The 15,823-nt window shown below is 37.4% G+C and overlaps 1 protein-coding gene across 10 annotated transcripts in view; it reads right to left on the bottom strand.

Annotated features, from left to right (window-relative positions):
- Nucleotides 1-15,823, bottom strand: part of TANC2 (tetratricopeptide repeat, ankyrin repeat and coiled-coil containing 2) — a 365,737-nt gene that overhangs the window by 68,287 nt on the left and 281,627 nt on the right. For all 10 annotated transcript variants that reach the window (XM_032321490.1, XM_032321491.1, XM_032321492.1 and 7 more), the window contains one exon: nucleotides 14,265-14,496. In XM_032321490.1, coding sequence (XP_032177381.1) covers nucleotides 14,265-14,496 — 232 coding nt within the window. The remainder of the gene's footprint in view (nucleotides 1-14,264; nucleotides 14,497-15,823) is intronic.

The following is a 15,823-nucleotide window of genomic DNA, read 5'->3' as shown; positions in this document are numbered from 1 at the left end:
CACATGTTCCTTTGGGAATTCCTTCTCATACCCCCCACCTGCCCCTATGAAAAAGGTTTAATGTGAAATCCAAAGCAGTATATATGCCTTCATGTGAATGTGTAGTGGGGAAGAAGGGGGTGGAACAAAGAGAAAAATCCGAGCCAAAAGAGAGATCGCAATAAGGAAGGTTGGATCCCAAGATCTTACAGACTAGCAGCTTCCTACACTGCACCTAATGCAGCTTCAGTGGGGCCAGACCCTTGTGTGATCTTCCCAGGAAGAAGGAGTCAATGGGAAAGACAAATACGTGCCACTTTCATGTTTAGTTCCCTCCTGAACTCTATATTCTCCCAGCTTGACAAAATCAGTTTATCTTCAGGGCTAGGCTGTAGAAAAAGGGTTGGAGGGTTTTCAGGCTTCCACTCTCATTAAATGCTTAGTGATTCTTGAACCACAGTGGACAAATTATAGAGATTAAAATGTACACTTTAGTACAAATGGATTGCAAGTAGTAAGTAAAAATTACTACATTTGACCCTTAAACAACATGGCTTTGAATTGCATGGGTCCACTTACATGTGGATTTTTTTAAGATAAATACAGTATAGTACTGTAAATGTGTTTTTTCTTCCTTATGAATTTCTGAAATAACTTTTTTCTCTAGCTTACTTCATTGTGAGAATACATTACATAATACATACATCATACAGAATATGTGTTAATTGACTGTTCATGTTATTGGTAAGGCTTCAGGTCAACAGAAGGCTATAAATAGTTAATTTTGTGGGGAGTCACAAGTTGTATGCAGGTTTTTGTTTTTGTAGGTGTCAGTGACCCTAACCTCTGGGTTGTTTAAGGATCAACTATGGATAGTAGGACTTAACAGGTTCTGCAAGGAGGAAAGCAGGGGGAAGAAAGAAGTCACTGAAATGGAACACAGGTTATATCTGAGTCTGAGGAGGAAAAGAGGAAGTTGGGGACAGAAGGAAAAGTCCATGGACTTCTGTACAAGACTAGCTCTTTTAAGAGTCAAGACCAATTGAAAACACATATTTTGGTTTCCTACTTGAAAATATGCAGATTTTTTTCATGATTAATAAAACTTTCTATTTCTCCCCTAAAGTACAAACTTTATGTTATAGCAATTTAATTTTAATATCCTAAGGACTGTAAGTCAGTTCTCAAATTATGAAGAATTTTAACTATTACTTTCATCTGGTGACTCTTGGAAATGAACTATGGATTCCAGCTCTGCTAACAATGATTATTAATGAAATGACATCCTTAATGACATAGTACCAAGAAAAAACATTATTCCTATAGGGAGTCCAAAGAATTAAGAAAGACAAAAAAGTTGTTTGGAACTAATGGACTGACCCACAAAAGCAGGGGCTCTTATGTTCTTGATTTCGATGACCATGGCACCCATAATTATAATTGTGCCTTTAATGTCCATAGAGGAATTTTCTAATTACATTCGGCTTGGCAGCTATAATAGATCTCTTCCTTACTGGGCACCATCACCTTGCCCCACGAAGAGGTGGGCTGAAGCCACCCTGTACTGATCCAGGAAAACCCACTGCAGTCTTTTAATGAGCTGGTTGTTAAACAGCTGGTAGCCTAAAACTGGCCAAGGTGGGAATATTTACTTAACACAGTGGAAATGGGCAAATATTACAAATCCTCCCTCTCCAGCTGGCTGTTAAAATTTTATCAGCACATCACTGCCTCCCAACTTCAACTACATCTCCCTTAACTTCACCAGACTACTTTGTCAAAAAGCCACGATCTTCCAGTGAAGAAAAAGTCTGGTGATAATGCATTTGCTGGGATTTTCTTTGGAAAAACATTTCAAACACATTCTTAAGCATAAAGATCAAGAACACGCTCTAAATTGTGATCTGGACATTTTAATGAATGAGATAATTCCATAGCTGATAAAAATCATATTTTTATTTGCATAAATTCCCAGTAGATTACGTTACTCATGCCAAGAGTAAAGTAGACAATGTATCATTTCTTTCTCTTTTATTTTTTTAAAAAGGAAGTATGTCCCACTTATGATAATTATATTGTTCTCAGTCTTGGCTATTTTTTCCTTTTTTTGGAGATTTGCTTCCTTGAAGAGGTTACTTAGAAGTCACCTATTAATACAGGTGATATAAAGGAAGTATCAAAAATATTTCATCTGTTAAGAAATAAGGATATCATGTTTATCTAAGATTACTTTTTTTAGGGTTAAGAATAAATGCAAAAAATTTCCAAATGGTACTAATACTGTAAAACAACGAGAAGTATTCCTAAAAAATTTCCTTTTCCTCTGCTAAATAAGGTATCTCAGTTGTAAATTTAAGAGATGAGGACTTAATGATATTTAGCTTTCACCTCTCAAATGCAACTAGCCTTACAGAATGCTTCTGCATGCTCATTTCCAAATTTCTGCAGGTTCTTTAAATACATACTCTATAATCAGTAGCTTTAAAAGGTTTTACAGACAAAAATTTAAAAACATTGGGGACCAACAAAGGATTGCTGTTTCTTATTTATTTATTTATTATTATTTTTTTAAAGGACACTCTATACTCAACATGATGCTTGAACTAACGACCCCAAGGTTCAAGAGTCACGTGCTGTGCTCTACCTACTAAGCCAGCCAGGCATCCTACCAGTAAGAACATTTAAAGTGCAATTACCATCTACTATCACCATTAGTTCATAGTATAAAAATACTTTAATATTAAAAAAAAGGAAAGATGTAATCTCTCCTTTACATACATGTATATACCAAACTATATTCACACAAATTCTAGGCTGTTTGTTTTCTTATTTTGTTAATGGACTAATGAAAACTTCGAAGGGATGGTGCTTAGAAGCCACTGTTCTAGCTGACAAGTCCCTGGAAAAGCTTCTAAGCCCTTTAACCTTTGTTTTTATTTCCTTGTAAAACTGTATTCACCAGGGATTCCCTACTGCCCTTGCTTATATGTACACTTAACAAATGCTGGAACTCATGTGCTTAGCACCCCTATTCTGAGACTCTGTACCTGGGAATCTGAGAGAAATAAGAAGGACAGAGACTGCAAGAGAAGAGTTGGTAGCTAGTATAATAGTCAGAACTAAATTCTACTGCATGGGATTTTACTGGTATACTGTGTAGGAATTATCAAAAGTGAAAGGAAGGCTCATATCAGACAACATTTTTTGTTCAGAAAAGCTGCACATTACATGTGAATTATCTTCCTTTTAGTTGTGATAACAAATTAGTATCTCCTTTCATTGCATATCGGTGGCTGAAGCAAGAGCTCACCAGGAAACTGCAAAACTTTTCCATTTGTTTTGCATATATGTGTTTTGTTATTTTAAAAAATATATATATATTTTTTTCCTTAGAGAGGCTGCACATGTGTGCAGGGAGGGGGAGAGAGAGAATCTTAAGCTGGCTGCAATCCCAGTGCAAAGCCCAATGGTGGGGGGGTGGGGCTCAATTTTATGACCCTGAGATCATGACTTGGGACAAAATCAGGAATCGGATGTTGAAACAGCTGAGCCACTCAGGCATCCCTGTATGTGTTTTTGTCACTACCCTTGTAGAACCTTAGAGTATTGTGAAAATACTTCTATTTAGGGGCACCTGGGTGGCTCAGGGGGTTAAGCCTCTGCCTTTGGCTCAGGTCATGATCTCAGGGTCCTGGGATCAAGACCCACATTGGGCTCTCTGCTCAGCAGGGAGCCTGTTTCCCCCGCTCTGACTGCCTCTCTGCCAAATAATTAAATAAAATCTTAAAAAAAAAAAAAAGGAAAGAAAGAAAAAAAAGAAAATACTTCTATTTAAAAAAAAAAGATTTTATTTGTTTATTTGAGAGAGTGAGCAAGCGAGAGAGAGCGAGCACGTGACAGCGCACACTAATGGGGCAAGGGAGAAGCAGACTACCTATTGAGCAGGGAACCCAATGCAGGACTCGATCCCAGGACTCTGGGATCACAACCTCAACCAAAGACAGATGTCTAACTGACTGAGCGACCCAGGAGCCCCATGACTTCATTTTTTAAAAGAAAAATGTACAATTTGAAATCTAGCTTCTGAATCTAAACTGAAAATGTTTTCCACTGAACTTCCCCGGAAAGAAAGCTTCAGCTACCTTTAAAAATAATCTATCTGGGACGCCTGGGTGGCTCAGTTGGTTAAGCAGCTGCCTTCGGCTCAGGTCATGATCCCAGGGTCCTGGGATCGAGTCCCACATCAGGCTCCTTGCTCGGCAGGGAGCCTGCTTCTCCCTCTGCCTCTGCCTGCCTCTTTGTCTGCCTGTGCTTGCTTGCTCTCTCTCCCTCTGTCTCTTACAAATAAATAAATAAAATCTTTAAAAAAAAATAATAATCTATCTTAGGGACGCCTGGGTGGCTCAGTTGGTTAAGCAGCTGCCTTCGGCTCAGGTCATGATCCCAGCGTCCTGGGATCGAGTCCCACATCGGGCTCCTTGCTCCGCAGGGAGTCTGCTTCTCCCTCTGACTCTGCCTTCCACTCTGTCTGCCTGTGCTTGCTCTCGCTCGCTCTCTCTCTCTGACAAATAAATAAATAAAATCTTTTAAAAAAAAATCTATCTTAATTCTTCATGTCTCTGTGCCTAGAATCACTGGCCGTGTTGGTGATTCTGTTGGACATCTTTCCCTAAGGATCACCACAGATTCTGTCCTGGGATTTCTTTATTAAATGGTTATAACAAGTAGTTTAAATGCAAAGAGATGACCTTATAATCTAACCAAATGATAGAGACTTAGGAACAATATAATCAATTACAGAATACAATCAAATGCACCTTTCTTATTCAGAAAAAAAATAGAAGAAAAAGCATTATGTTTCATGAAATCCTACTAAACTGGTCTTAGAAATGAGAACTAAGTATATCTGATATAATCATGTTAGAGGGTATATGAGAGAGAACCTAGTTAGACAAATTTCAAAATAATGGGCAGCAAATCTTTTATCCCTTCTGTCTCTAAAGACAGTGGTCCTGATAATCTTTAGAAGCAGTCATCATAAATTATAAATAAAATATCTTTTTTTTTTTTTAAAGATTTTATTTATTTATTTGACAGAGAGAGATCACAAGTAGACAGAGAGGCAGGCAGAGAGAGAGAGAGGAGGAAGCAGGCTCCCCGCCGAGCAGAGAGCCTGATGCGGGACTCGATCCCAGGACCCTGAGATCATAACCTGAGCCGAAGGCAGCGGCTTAACCCACTGAGCCACCCAGGCGCCCTATAAATAAAATATCTTAATGAATCATTAACAGTAGCTAATTTTAATACGCTGCTTTCTCTCAACCCAAAATGAAAGTTATATATGTATATTACATATATCTTCATATATGTGTGTATATATATATGTGTGTGTTGATTCTCATGAACTTAGAAATGTCCAACATCTCAGAATCCTTAATAAAGTTGTGAATGTCTATTCATAAAAAAAATAATCTATCTTAAAATTATTGTGATAAAATTTACTTAGAGTTAATTGGGAAGATCTTAACTGCACACTTTGATCAGTTTTGATAAATATATGTAAATCATGTAACTAACATGCCAATCAAAATATAAAACATTTTCATCATTCCAGAAATTTCTTAGATTCCCTCCCAGTCAGTCTTTAATAGGCAATCACTCTTCTATCACCATAGACTATATACACTTGTTTCTTTTGCTTAACATGATATTGAGATTCCTCTATAAATGTTGAGCATATTATTATATACACATTATTATATATATTATTAGTTTGTTTCTTTTTAATATTATGAAGTATTCCATTGAGTGACTATACAACAACTTGTTTATCCATTCTGTTGAAGGACATTTGGGTTGTATCCAGTTTCTAACTACTATGAATAAAGCTGCTATGAACATTGTTGTACAAGTCTTTTTGTAGACATATGTTTTCATTTCTTTTGGGTAAATACATAGGCATAGAATTTCTTGGTCATAAAGCAGATTTATATTTAACTTTATAAAGAACTGCCAGATTTCCAAAGTAGTTGTACCATCTTATACTCCCACCAGCATCATGTGAGAGTTCCAGCTGCTCATCACCATCACCAACATTTGATGCTTGACTTAAAACATTTTAACCTATTCTAGTGGGAGTAAAGTGGGGTCTCACTGTGTTTTTAATTTGCATTTTCCTGATGACTAATGATGTTAAACATCTTTTCTTGTGCTTGTAGGCGCACTTGGTATCTTCTTTTGTGAAGTGTCTTTAGATTATGTTGACTCTATAGACCAGTGTGGGGGGAAAATTCTAATCTACAAACTAGGTATATTTCCATTTACTAAGTTCTGTAATTTCACTCTAAAATGTTTTGTAGCTTTCACTGAGGAGGCCTTATCATCTTAAGTTTTTTCTTAAGTACTTTGACACTACATAAAATATTGTCTATAGTGTCATTTGAGAATATCTTTTCCCATTCCGTGGGTTGCCTCTTTGTTTTGTTGACTGTTTCCTTTGCTGTGCAGAAGCTTTTTATCTTGATAAGTCTCAAAAGTTCATTTTCGCTTTTGTTTCCTTTGCCTTTGGAGACATGTCTTGAAAGAAGTTGCTATGGCTGATGTCTAAGAAGATACTGCCTGTGTTCTCCTCTAGGATTTTGATAGATTTCTGCCTCACGTTGAGGTCTTTCATTCATTTCGAGTTTATCTTTGTGTAGGGTGTAAAAGAATGGTTGAGTTTCATTCCTCTATACATAGCTGTCCAATCTTCCCAGCACCATTTATTGAAAGGGACTGTCTTTTCCCCTGGATATCTTTTCCTCTTTGTCAAAGATTATTTGACCATAGAGTTGAGGGTCCATATCTGGACTCTCTACTCTGTTCCAGTGGTGCAGCCACCTTGGAAAACAGTGTGGAGATTCCTCAAAAATGAAAAATACAGCTACCCTATAACCCTGCAATTGCACTACTGCGTATTTACCGCAAAGATATAGATGTAATGAAAAGAAGGGCCATCTTTACCCCAATGTTCTTAGCAGCATTGGCCACAATTAGCACTGTGGAAAGAGCCAAGATACCCTTCAATAGACGAATGGATAAAGAAGATACGGTCCATATATACAATGGAATATTGTGTAGCCATCAGAAAGGATGAATACTCAACTTTTGTATCAACATGGACGGGACTAGAAGAGATTATCTTGAGTGAAATAAGCCAAACAGAGAAAGTCAATTATCATATGGTTTCACTTACTTGTGATGAATTGGAGGAGGAGAGGAAGCATGAGAGACTATGGACTCTGAGAAACCAAATAAGGTTCTGGAGGGGTGGGGGTGGGGGGATGGGTGAGCCTGGTGGTGGGTACTGTGGAGGGCATGTATTGGATGGAGCACTGGGTATGGTGCATAAACAATGAAACTTGCAACACTGAAAAAATAAAATAAAATAAAATAAAATAAAATAAAAATATTGTTTGTTATAGTTAACTACTGCTGCATCAGACCTGTAGGGGTTACTCAAATGGCTGTGGACTGAAATCACCTGGAACAAAAACTCCCATGTCAGGGCTAGTCAACCAGAACACTTAAGTGTTGGTACTTCTTTACTTCTTACATGACAATGCAATCCTCCAAAAGCAAGTGTTTCAGTGAACAAGATGAAAGCTGTGTGGACATTTATGACCTATCCTCAAGATGTCACCTAGCATCTGCTTGTAGTATTCTATTGGTTGAAGCAGTCACAAGCCTGCTAAAAAAAATTCAAGAGGAGGAGACAAAGACCCCCAACTCTGGTTAGGAGGAATGCCAAAGAATTTACAGCCATCTTTTAAAACTGCCACACTACCGGGGAACTGGCTGGCTCAGTTGGAGAAGCGTGTGATTCTTGATCTCAGGGTTATGAGTTCAAGCCTCATATTGGGTGTAAAGATTACTTACATAAAGAAGCTTAAAAAAAAACAACCCCAAAACTACTTTTTTAAAAAAGATTTTATCTATTTATTTTACAGAGAGAGTGAGAGAGAGCATTAGAGGGGAAAAAACCAGAGGGAGAAGTAGACTCCCCGTGGAGCAGGGAGCCCAATGTGGGACTCAATCCCAGGACTCCAGGATCATGACTTGAGCCGAAGGCAGTCACTTAACCAACGGAGCCACCCAGGTACCCTGCCACACTATTTTTTAAGATTCAATTTTCAACTGTTTTCTGCCAGTATAAAAATACAATAGATATATGCATATTGGCCTTACAGCCTGGAGTTCTATATTTATTATTAGTTCTAGTAGGTTTATTTTTTCTTTTGTGGATTCCTGAGAGTATTTTAGGTAAACAATCTACAAATAAAGACAGTTTTATTTCTTCCTTTCCAATCTTTACTATTTGCTTGTTTGTTTTCTTCTTGCGCTAGCTTGGACTACCAGTGGAATGTTGAGTAAAAGGTAAATGGTGTGAGTGAAGGAATATTCTTGTCTTGATCCTCGCTATTAGGGGGAAAATACTTAACATTTCATTGTTAGCTGTAGGTTTTTTGGAGTTTTCCTTTATTAGACTAAGTTTTCTTCTATTCTTAGTTTGTAGAAAGTTTTGTTAATTATAATATTTGGTCAAATGCTTTATTGCATTTATTAAAAAGATTATGTATGCATATATTTTATATAAATATATATTTATATAAAGACATATAAAATTTCTCATTTATTGTTAATATGATGAATTACACTGATGAATTTTCAATTTTTTTCAAGATTTTTTTTTTTTTTAATTTATTTGACAGAGAGCTTTTAAGTAGGCAGAGAGGCAGGTGTGTGTGGGGGGGAAGCAGGCTCCCTGTTGAGCAGAGAGCCCTAAATTTTCAAATGTTAAACTAACATTTCATTCTTGATCAAGTAAGACTAATTGATTTGCTATCAGTTTTTTCAGGACTTTGTTCTTACAGTCATGAGGAATACTGACCTATAATTTTCTTTTATTATGAGATCCTTACTGTATTTTGGTTTCAGTGTAACACTTACCTAATAAAACAGGTTTAGAAATGTTTGTCTCCTCTAGTTTTCTGAAGACATATGTATGATATATTTCTTCTTTATCTTTTTGAATTTTATTAGTTTTGCAGAAATATTATTTCTTCTTTAAATGTTGAAAACAATTCGTCAGTGAAACCATGTGAGCCTGGAGTTTTTTGAAGATTTTTTCCTTTTAAATTACAAATTAAATTAAATAGATAAGGGCTATTCAGATTGTCTATTTCCCCTTGAGTCACTTTCAGTAAGCTGCATTTTTTTTTAAATTTATTTATTTGAGAGAGAGAGATCATAAGTAGGCAGAGAGGCAGGCAGACAGAGGGGGAAGCAGGGTCCCCGCTGAGCAGAGCCCGATGAGGGGCTTGATCCCAGGATCCTGAGATCATGATCTGAGCTGAAGGCAGAGGCTTAACCCACTGAGCCACCCAGGTGCCCCAGTAAACTGTATTTTTTAGAGGATTTGTCCAGTTTATGTTGTTAAATTTATGTTATAAAGATGTTTATAGAGATACCTGAGTGGCTCAGATGGTTAAGCATCTGCTTTCAGCTCAGATCATGATCCCAAGGTCCTGGGATTGAGCCCCATGGGAAAAAAAAAAAAGATGTTTATAAAAATCCCTTATTTTTCTTTTAATGTCTATAGGAACTATAAAGCTATCTCCCTTTTATATCTGATGTTAATTTGAGTTTTTTTTCTCATTTTTTTTTATCAGTCTTGCTAGAGGTTTATTCATTTTAAATATTAATTTTTTTTCTGTTATTTTCTTTTGCTTACTCTGGGTTTATTTTCCTCATTTTTTCTAGTTTATGAAGTCAGAAACTTAGACATTGATTTTACACTACTCATTTTGAGATACTTTATCATTTCCTCTCTGATTTCTTCTTTGTCTTATAGGTTATTTAGAAGCATGTTGTTAAATTTCTAAATATTTGGGGATTTTATTTGTATTGATTTCTCATTTAATTCCATTATGTCAGATAACATTTTCTATAAGATTTTAATTTTTTGAAACCTTTAGACTAGGGGCACCTGGGTGGCTCAGTCAGTTGAGTGTCTGCCTTCAGCTCAGGTCATGGTCCAGGGCCCTGGGATTGAGCACTGCACCAGCTCCCTGCTCAGTGGGGAGTCTGCTTCGCCCTCTACTTGCTGCTTCCCCTGCTTGTACTTTCTCTCATTCTCTGTCAAATAAATAATAAGTCTTAAAAAAAAAATAAAGAAAGAAAAGCAAAGAAACCTTCCAACTTGGTTTTATGGCCCAGAATATGGTCCTCATGCACTCAAGAAGAATATATATTCTGCAGTTATTGGGTAGTAGTCTATAAATGGTAAGTGGATCAGGCTGGTTGACAGTGTCATTGAAATCTTCTACACACTTGGTTTTTATCTGCTTGTTCTTACACTTATTGAGAGGTGTTAAAATCACCAGCTATGATTATTTTTCTGTTTATCTCTTTAGTTCTGTTAGTTTTTGACTCATGTATTTTTTTTTTTACTTAAAAAACTTATTTGACTATGGTGAGTGCTGTGAAGTGTGTAAACCTGGCGATTCACAGACCTGTACCCCTGGGGATAAAAATATATTATATGTTTATAAAAAAAAATAAAAAAAAACTTATTTGAAATAATTTCTTCATTCTTCTGAAAAATATGTATTAGTAAAGTACAGTTGACATACAATGTTATATTCATTTTAGGTGTACAATACAGTGATTTGACAATGATTCATGTAATTTGAGCCTCTGTTATTAGGTATATATACATTAGGATTATTTTATCTTTCCAGAAATTGGTCCTTTCATGTTTATCAAATGGCCCTCTGGTTACACTTCTTGTCTTGAAGTCTGCTCTGTCTCACATTAATACATCCACTCCAGCCTTCTTATGCTCCGTGATTATATATATTCTCTATCCTTTCACTTCCAATCTGTGTCTTTGTAGTCAGATGACCTCTCTTATAGATAGCATATTGTTGGGTCTTGCTTTTTATTCAGTTTGGGGGTTTCTGCCTTTTAACAGAAATGCTTTGTCCATTTAAATGTAATGTATTTATTGATATGATTGACTTTAAGTATAGCATTTTGCTTTTTAAAAAAGTTTAATTTGATTTTGTGTTTTTGGTTCAGTTCTAAAGCATAATGATTCGATATTTGCATACATTATAAAATGAAAACCACAAGTCTGTTAACATCTATCACCTTACACAATTACAAACTTTCTTTTCTTGTAATGAGAACTTTAAAGATTTACTCTCTTAGCAAGTTAAAAATGTGCAATACATTATTATTAAATATAGTCACAAGCTGTATTTTTCCATGACTTATAAATTTTATAACTGGAAGTTTTTTTGACCCCCTTCCCCATACCCCACTTCTGGCAACCATCAATCCCCTCTCTGGATCTATGAGATTGGCTTTTTTTGTTTGTTTGTTTGTTTTATTTTGGTTTTGTTTTTTTTAGATTCCACATATAAGTGAGATCATACAGTATTTTTCTTTCTCTGCTTGACTTACTGCTTCTTTTAGCAGCCTAACACAATACCATTTTATTTTCTTATATTTGTTTTTAAAAAATTTTAATTAAATTTTTTTTTAAATTTGAATATAGTTGACACACAATGTTACATTAGTTTCAGGCTTATGATGTAGTTCATCTTCTCTATATGTTATGCTATGCTTACCACCAGTGGAGCTACCATCTGTCACCATACACTTCTATGATATCGCTGACTATATTCTTTAAGCTGTGCCTTTGATTTCCACTTGTTCAATTTAAAATTGTGTGTGTGTGTGTGTGTGCGCGGCGCGCGTGTGTGCGTGCGCACGCACGCGCAAAAAAAAGGTGGTTCTATTAAAGCATGCGGAAGGGACCTTTTTAGGCAGAAAGAGCTGCCTGAAAACAATCTTTATTCTGTTTTTCTTTCCTGCCCTCTTACTGGCTGATAAAATAATTTTTAGTATTTCATTTACTTTATAAATTCTGTTTACAGCTATTGCTCATGACAGGGATTTTGTCTTAAAAGTAAGAACATGGGAATCAGATGGAATAATTAAATTCATTAAGAACAATATTCATCAATAAGGCTATAAAGCTGTTAATGGAGACCTACATGAGAAGCAAAACTGAAACACGTGCGTCATGGCTAACAATCTAGAGCTGAACCTGCAAGCATTTGGATATTCTCCTTGAATGAGCTATAAGATGTACATCTTTGTATCACTGTCCTTCCTTCAAGGTACTCAGTATGTGAGCAATTTCTATGTTCACTCATTTGTTCAAACTTTATTTCCTGAAATGCCCACTGTGTTCAAGGTGACATAACCACATCGAAGTATATAAGATGAATGAGAAAAGGTTCCTAACTTCAGTAGCAGATAATTAATTGAAGGGATAGGACAGGTATAGAAATAACTAATTCTTACAAAGCACAAAGTATAGTATCTGACATATAGTACAATAAATGTTAGTAATAAAATTTTAAATCCTTACTATGCATATAATAATGTTAAGTATACTCTAAATAAAAATACAAAAAAAAAAAAAACCCTGATATCAATGTGGAAGAATACTGTATCTGACTAGAGGCTGGCAGGGGGATCATTAGGCCTCTTATGAACAAGGTGGCATTTAAGCTGGTTGTTGAAAGATGGGTAGAATTATAATAGAGATTAAGCAGAAGGCATAACAAGAAATGGAACAATGAGCAAATATATGGAGGTAGGAATATGTACGTGAGTGTTTAAGAACTAATGAGTATGTCGCATGTGAACACAGGTATAAGTATACAGTAAGGCTGGAAAGCGGGTTGGACCCAGGCTATCAAGAACCTTACACACTAGACTAAGAAGCTGGAAGTTAATTCAGTAAGCAATAGTTAGGTTTCTGAACAGAGAAATTAAGTGATGAGAGTGTTACTTTATGAAGCTTTATTTGGAAGCAGCACAGAAAGTCTACAGGATGCAGAGGCTAGGGCAGAGCCTCCCTACCAGGTTATGTCAAGAACGGGTTAGAGGTGTACTTAAAAATGAATCTCTTTAGCCCCCAGGGCTCTGGGGGTTTAGCACAGCTGTAACCTCAAGGCCAGTCATGTCTAGCTATAAGGAGTTGTGATTTTTTTTATCTCGGTATGCTATACAAATTTTTATCATTTTCTAAGTGTGCTATGATGTGAAAGCAGCACTAAACCCCCAAACCAGAGAAGACCAGGAAGGGACCAGGAAGGGTAGTAGTACAGACATGATGCCATGAGCAACTGAATGGCCTTTGAGTGACAATGGCAGGAATGAATATGAGACTAATGGATGGGAGAAACATCATGAAGGCAGAATTAGCAGGATGTAAATTGACCGTACAGAAAATAGGCTTTAAAACATCTGTGGAGAAATTCCAAGGGTACAGAGAAGTTAATAGGTAGATAGTGGAGGTATGGAAAGTTGAGAAGAGAAACTCTGATATCCAAGTAACTAGTATGGAGGCTGAAATAACTAAAGATGGTGGCCAGGAGAAAGGCAGTTATAATCATTTTTTCTTACTGAGCACCTCCAAAACCTTCAAGAAAGATGTACATCTCTTAGGAATAAACACGACTGCTCAGGAACCTCATGCTCGCTCGAGTCCTTCTCTCTGGCCTCCAGCACTGATAAAACACTGTTACGGGGATGGGGTAGACACGGGTGAAGGAAGGGATGCTTGGGCATAGGCCACAGCTGACACCAGAGTTGCAGAGGGAAGAGGGAAGAAGGGCATGAATACGAGGGAGATGGGATTCCATTTTATCCCCCCCCATTTCTTAAACATATCTTAAATACCCTTTACATAGTTTTTTTGTGGAAAGCTGAGGTTTAGGACATACACAGAGTTGTGTAGCCATAGATGCCATTTCATTTTACCTGACTATGGAGTGAAAAAAAAAAAAACCCCAAATATTATGATGAGGAGGTTTCTAACCACACGAACTCTACAACATGGAGTGGGGGGCCATGGCTGTACTGGTTTTTTTGAACTCTACAGAGAGGACTAGAAGCTCTACTACCTTGAGTACAAGAAAAATGTATTCTACTTGGAAGCAAGAATGAGAATTTTTAGAGGAAAGGAGGAAAGAAGTAGCAGTTCCTGTAGGAATTTTCATTTTTTCGAGTAAAATCTTTTCTCTGTTAACTGTATCCTGTGGGACATCAGTTATGGCACACTGGGTTTTGGCAATGTGATAAAAATCATTTCTAGGACACGCTCTAGGTAAACTTGGGCTCCAAAGCTTCCACCTTTCGCCTTCTGAGCTCCCCATCTGTACCTTTGTGGAGATTCTCCAGGGGCTCCAGGACTCCCCTCCGGAAGGAGGCCATGGGGTCTTGGACACAGGACCGAAGGCTCAGCATGCTTTGTAAGTGAGGCTCCCGAAGCAGCTGCTCCCGGTAGGCCGTCAGCTGAGGTGAGCGGCAGAGCAGGGCAGCGACATTGTGGACGAATTCTGGGACCAGGCAGGTGTAGGCGTTATCTGCTTGGCAATAGTGATAGGCAACCACCTAGAGGAGAGAGACGAAAGGGCCAACAGGTTTGTCAGGAACAAGAGCAGTGGCCACGGTTACCGTAGGATCGTTCTCTAACTCGGTCTTCTGTCTCCCCATTCCACAACTTTTTCAAGTAAAAACAAAAGCTGCTATCTCAGAAACGGCCTGTTTTACCTGAGACAGAAATTTGGTACAGTATTTCTACTGTATACACATATAATTTACCATTAAAATTTATAAATGCAAGCTGAATTTTGGATGATAAGATTCCTTTGCAGAATCTGGGTTTTAGATTTTAAGAAATGGGAAACAAGCCTGAGAGCATAAAGATGTACATTTATCTAATATTTATTCAGCATGGAACCATACAGGAGAAAGTCTAATCTTGTATCAAAGCGTTAGGACTAAAATGATCCCAGAAAACCCTTGTTAATCTCAATAAACACATATAACTTATTAAGTCCTTACTTTTTAAAATTAATGTTGTAAATAGCTTTATAAAAAATAATTCAGATTTAGGAATTATCATTAGTATTTTCTAGCGCCCAGAGACAACCAGAATAAGATGACAGGAAAAAGGAAATGACTGAGATTTTTGTTAGCTGCCGGTCTTACATTCAAAGAACTCAGAAAATGCGTGAGTCTTAATCTCATCCATCCATCTGGGCTGTCTGGCTAGAGCCTGGTTTTAAGCTCTGGGTTTTTTGTTGGTTTGTTTGAACTTGCACAGAGCTCACTCCATACCTTCTGGCTGTTCTCTCTGCCTCAAGCTAAGTGCAGAGGGTGATTTTAATCTACAGCACTCTGTTGGCTCAGTACTACCCACGGATGTGACAATACTGAAGAGGTAACATGAAACTGGCAGGGGAGAGTCAGCCTGAACGTAAGGAGACCACGTGGAATGGTGCTCAGCACAAAGAAGATGCACAGCGATGTGGGCTGCCGCCGCCATCACCATCATTGTCCTACCCGCCTCTCCATCGTCATCAACATCATCCAAGTTCTGTAGACTCTTTCTTTTCTGGCTGCTGGCTTTGTGCCTTTAGGCAGATGAAAACTGCCCTGGGAGCAGTCATCCACCAAAGTGTTCTGTGTTGTTGTTTTTTTTTTTTTTTTTTAAAGATTTTATTACTTATTTGACAGAGAGAGACACAGCAAGAGAGGGAACACAAGCAGGGGGAGTGGGAGAGAGAGGGAGATGCAGGGAGCCCGATGCGGGGCTCCATCCCAGGACTCTGGGATCATGACCCAAGCTGATGGCATGGCAGGCAGTTAAGGACTGAGCCACCCAGGTACCCCTAAAGTGTTCCATTTTGAAAAGACTCCTCATCTACAGGTCATT

This window comes from Mustela erminea, chromosome 18 (genome assembly GCF_009829155.1).
Source record: "Mustela erminea isolate mMusErm1 chromosome 18, mMusErm1.Pri, whole genome shotgun sequence".
In the NCBI taxonomy this organism is placed as follows: Eukaryota; Metazoa; Chordata; class Mammalia; order Carnivora; family Mustelidae; genus Mustela; species Mustela erminea.
The sequence above is the reverse complement of the archived record's forward strand: the minus strand, read 5'-3'. Positions and strand labels throughout refer to the sequence as shown.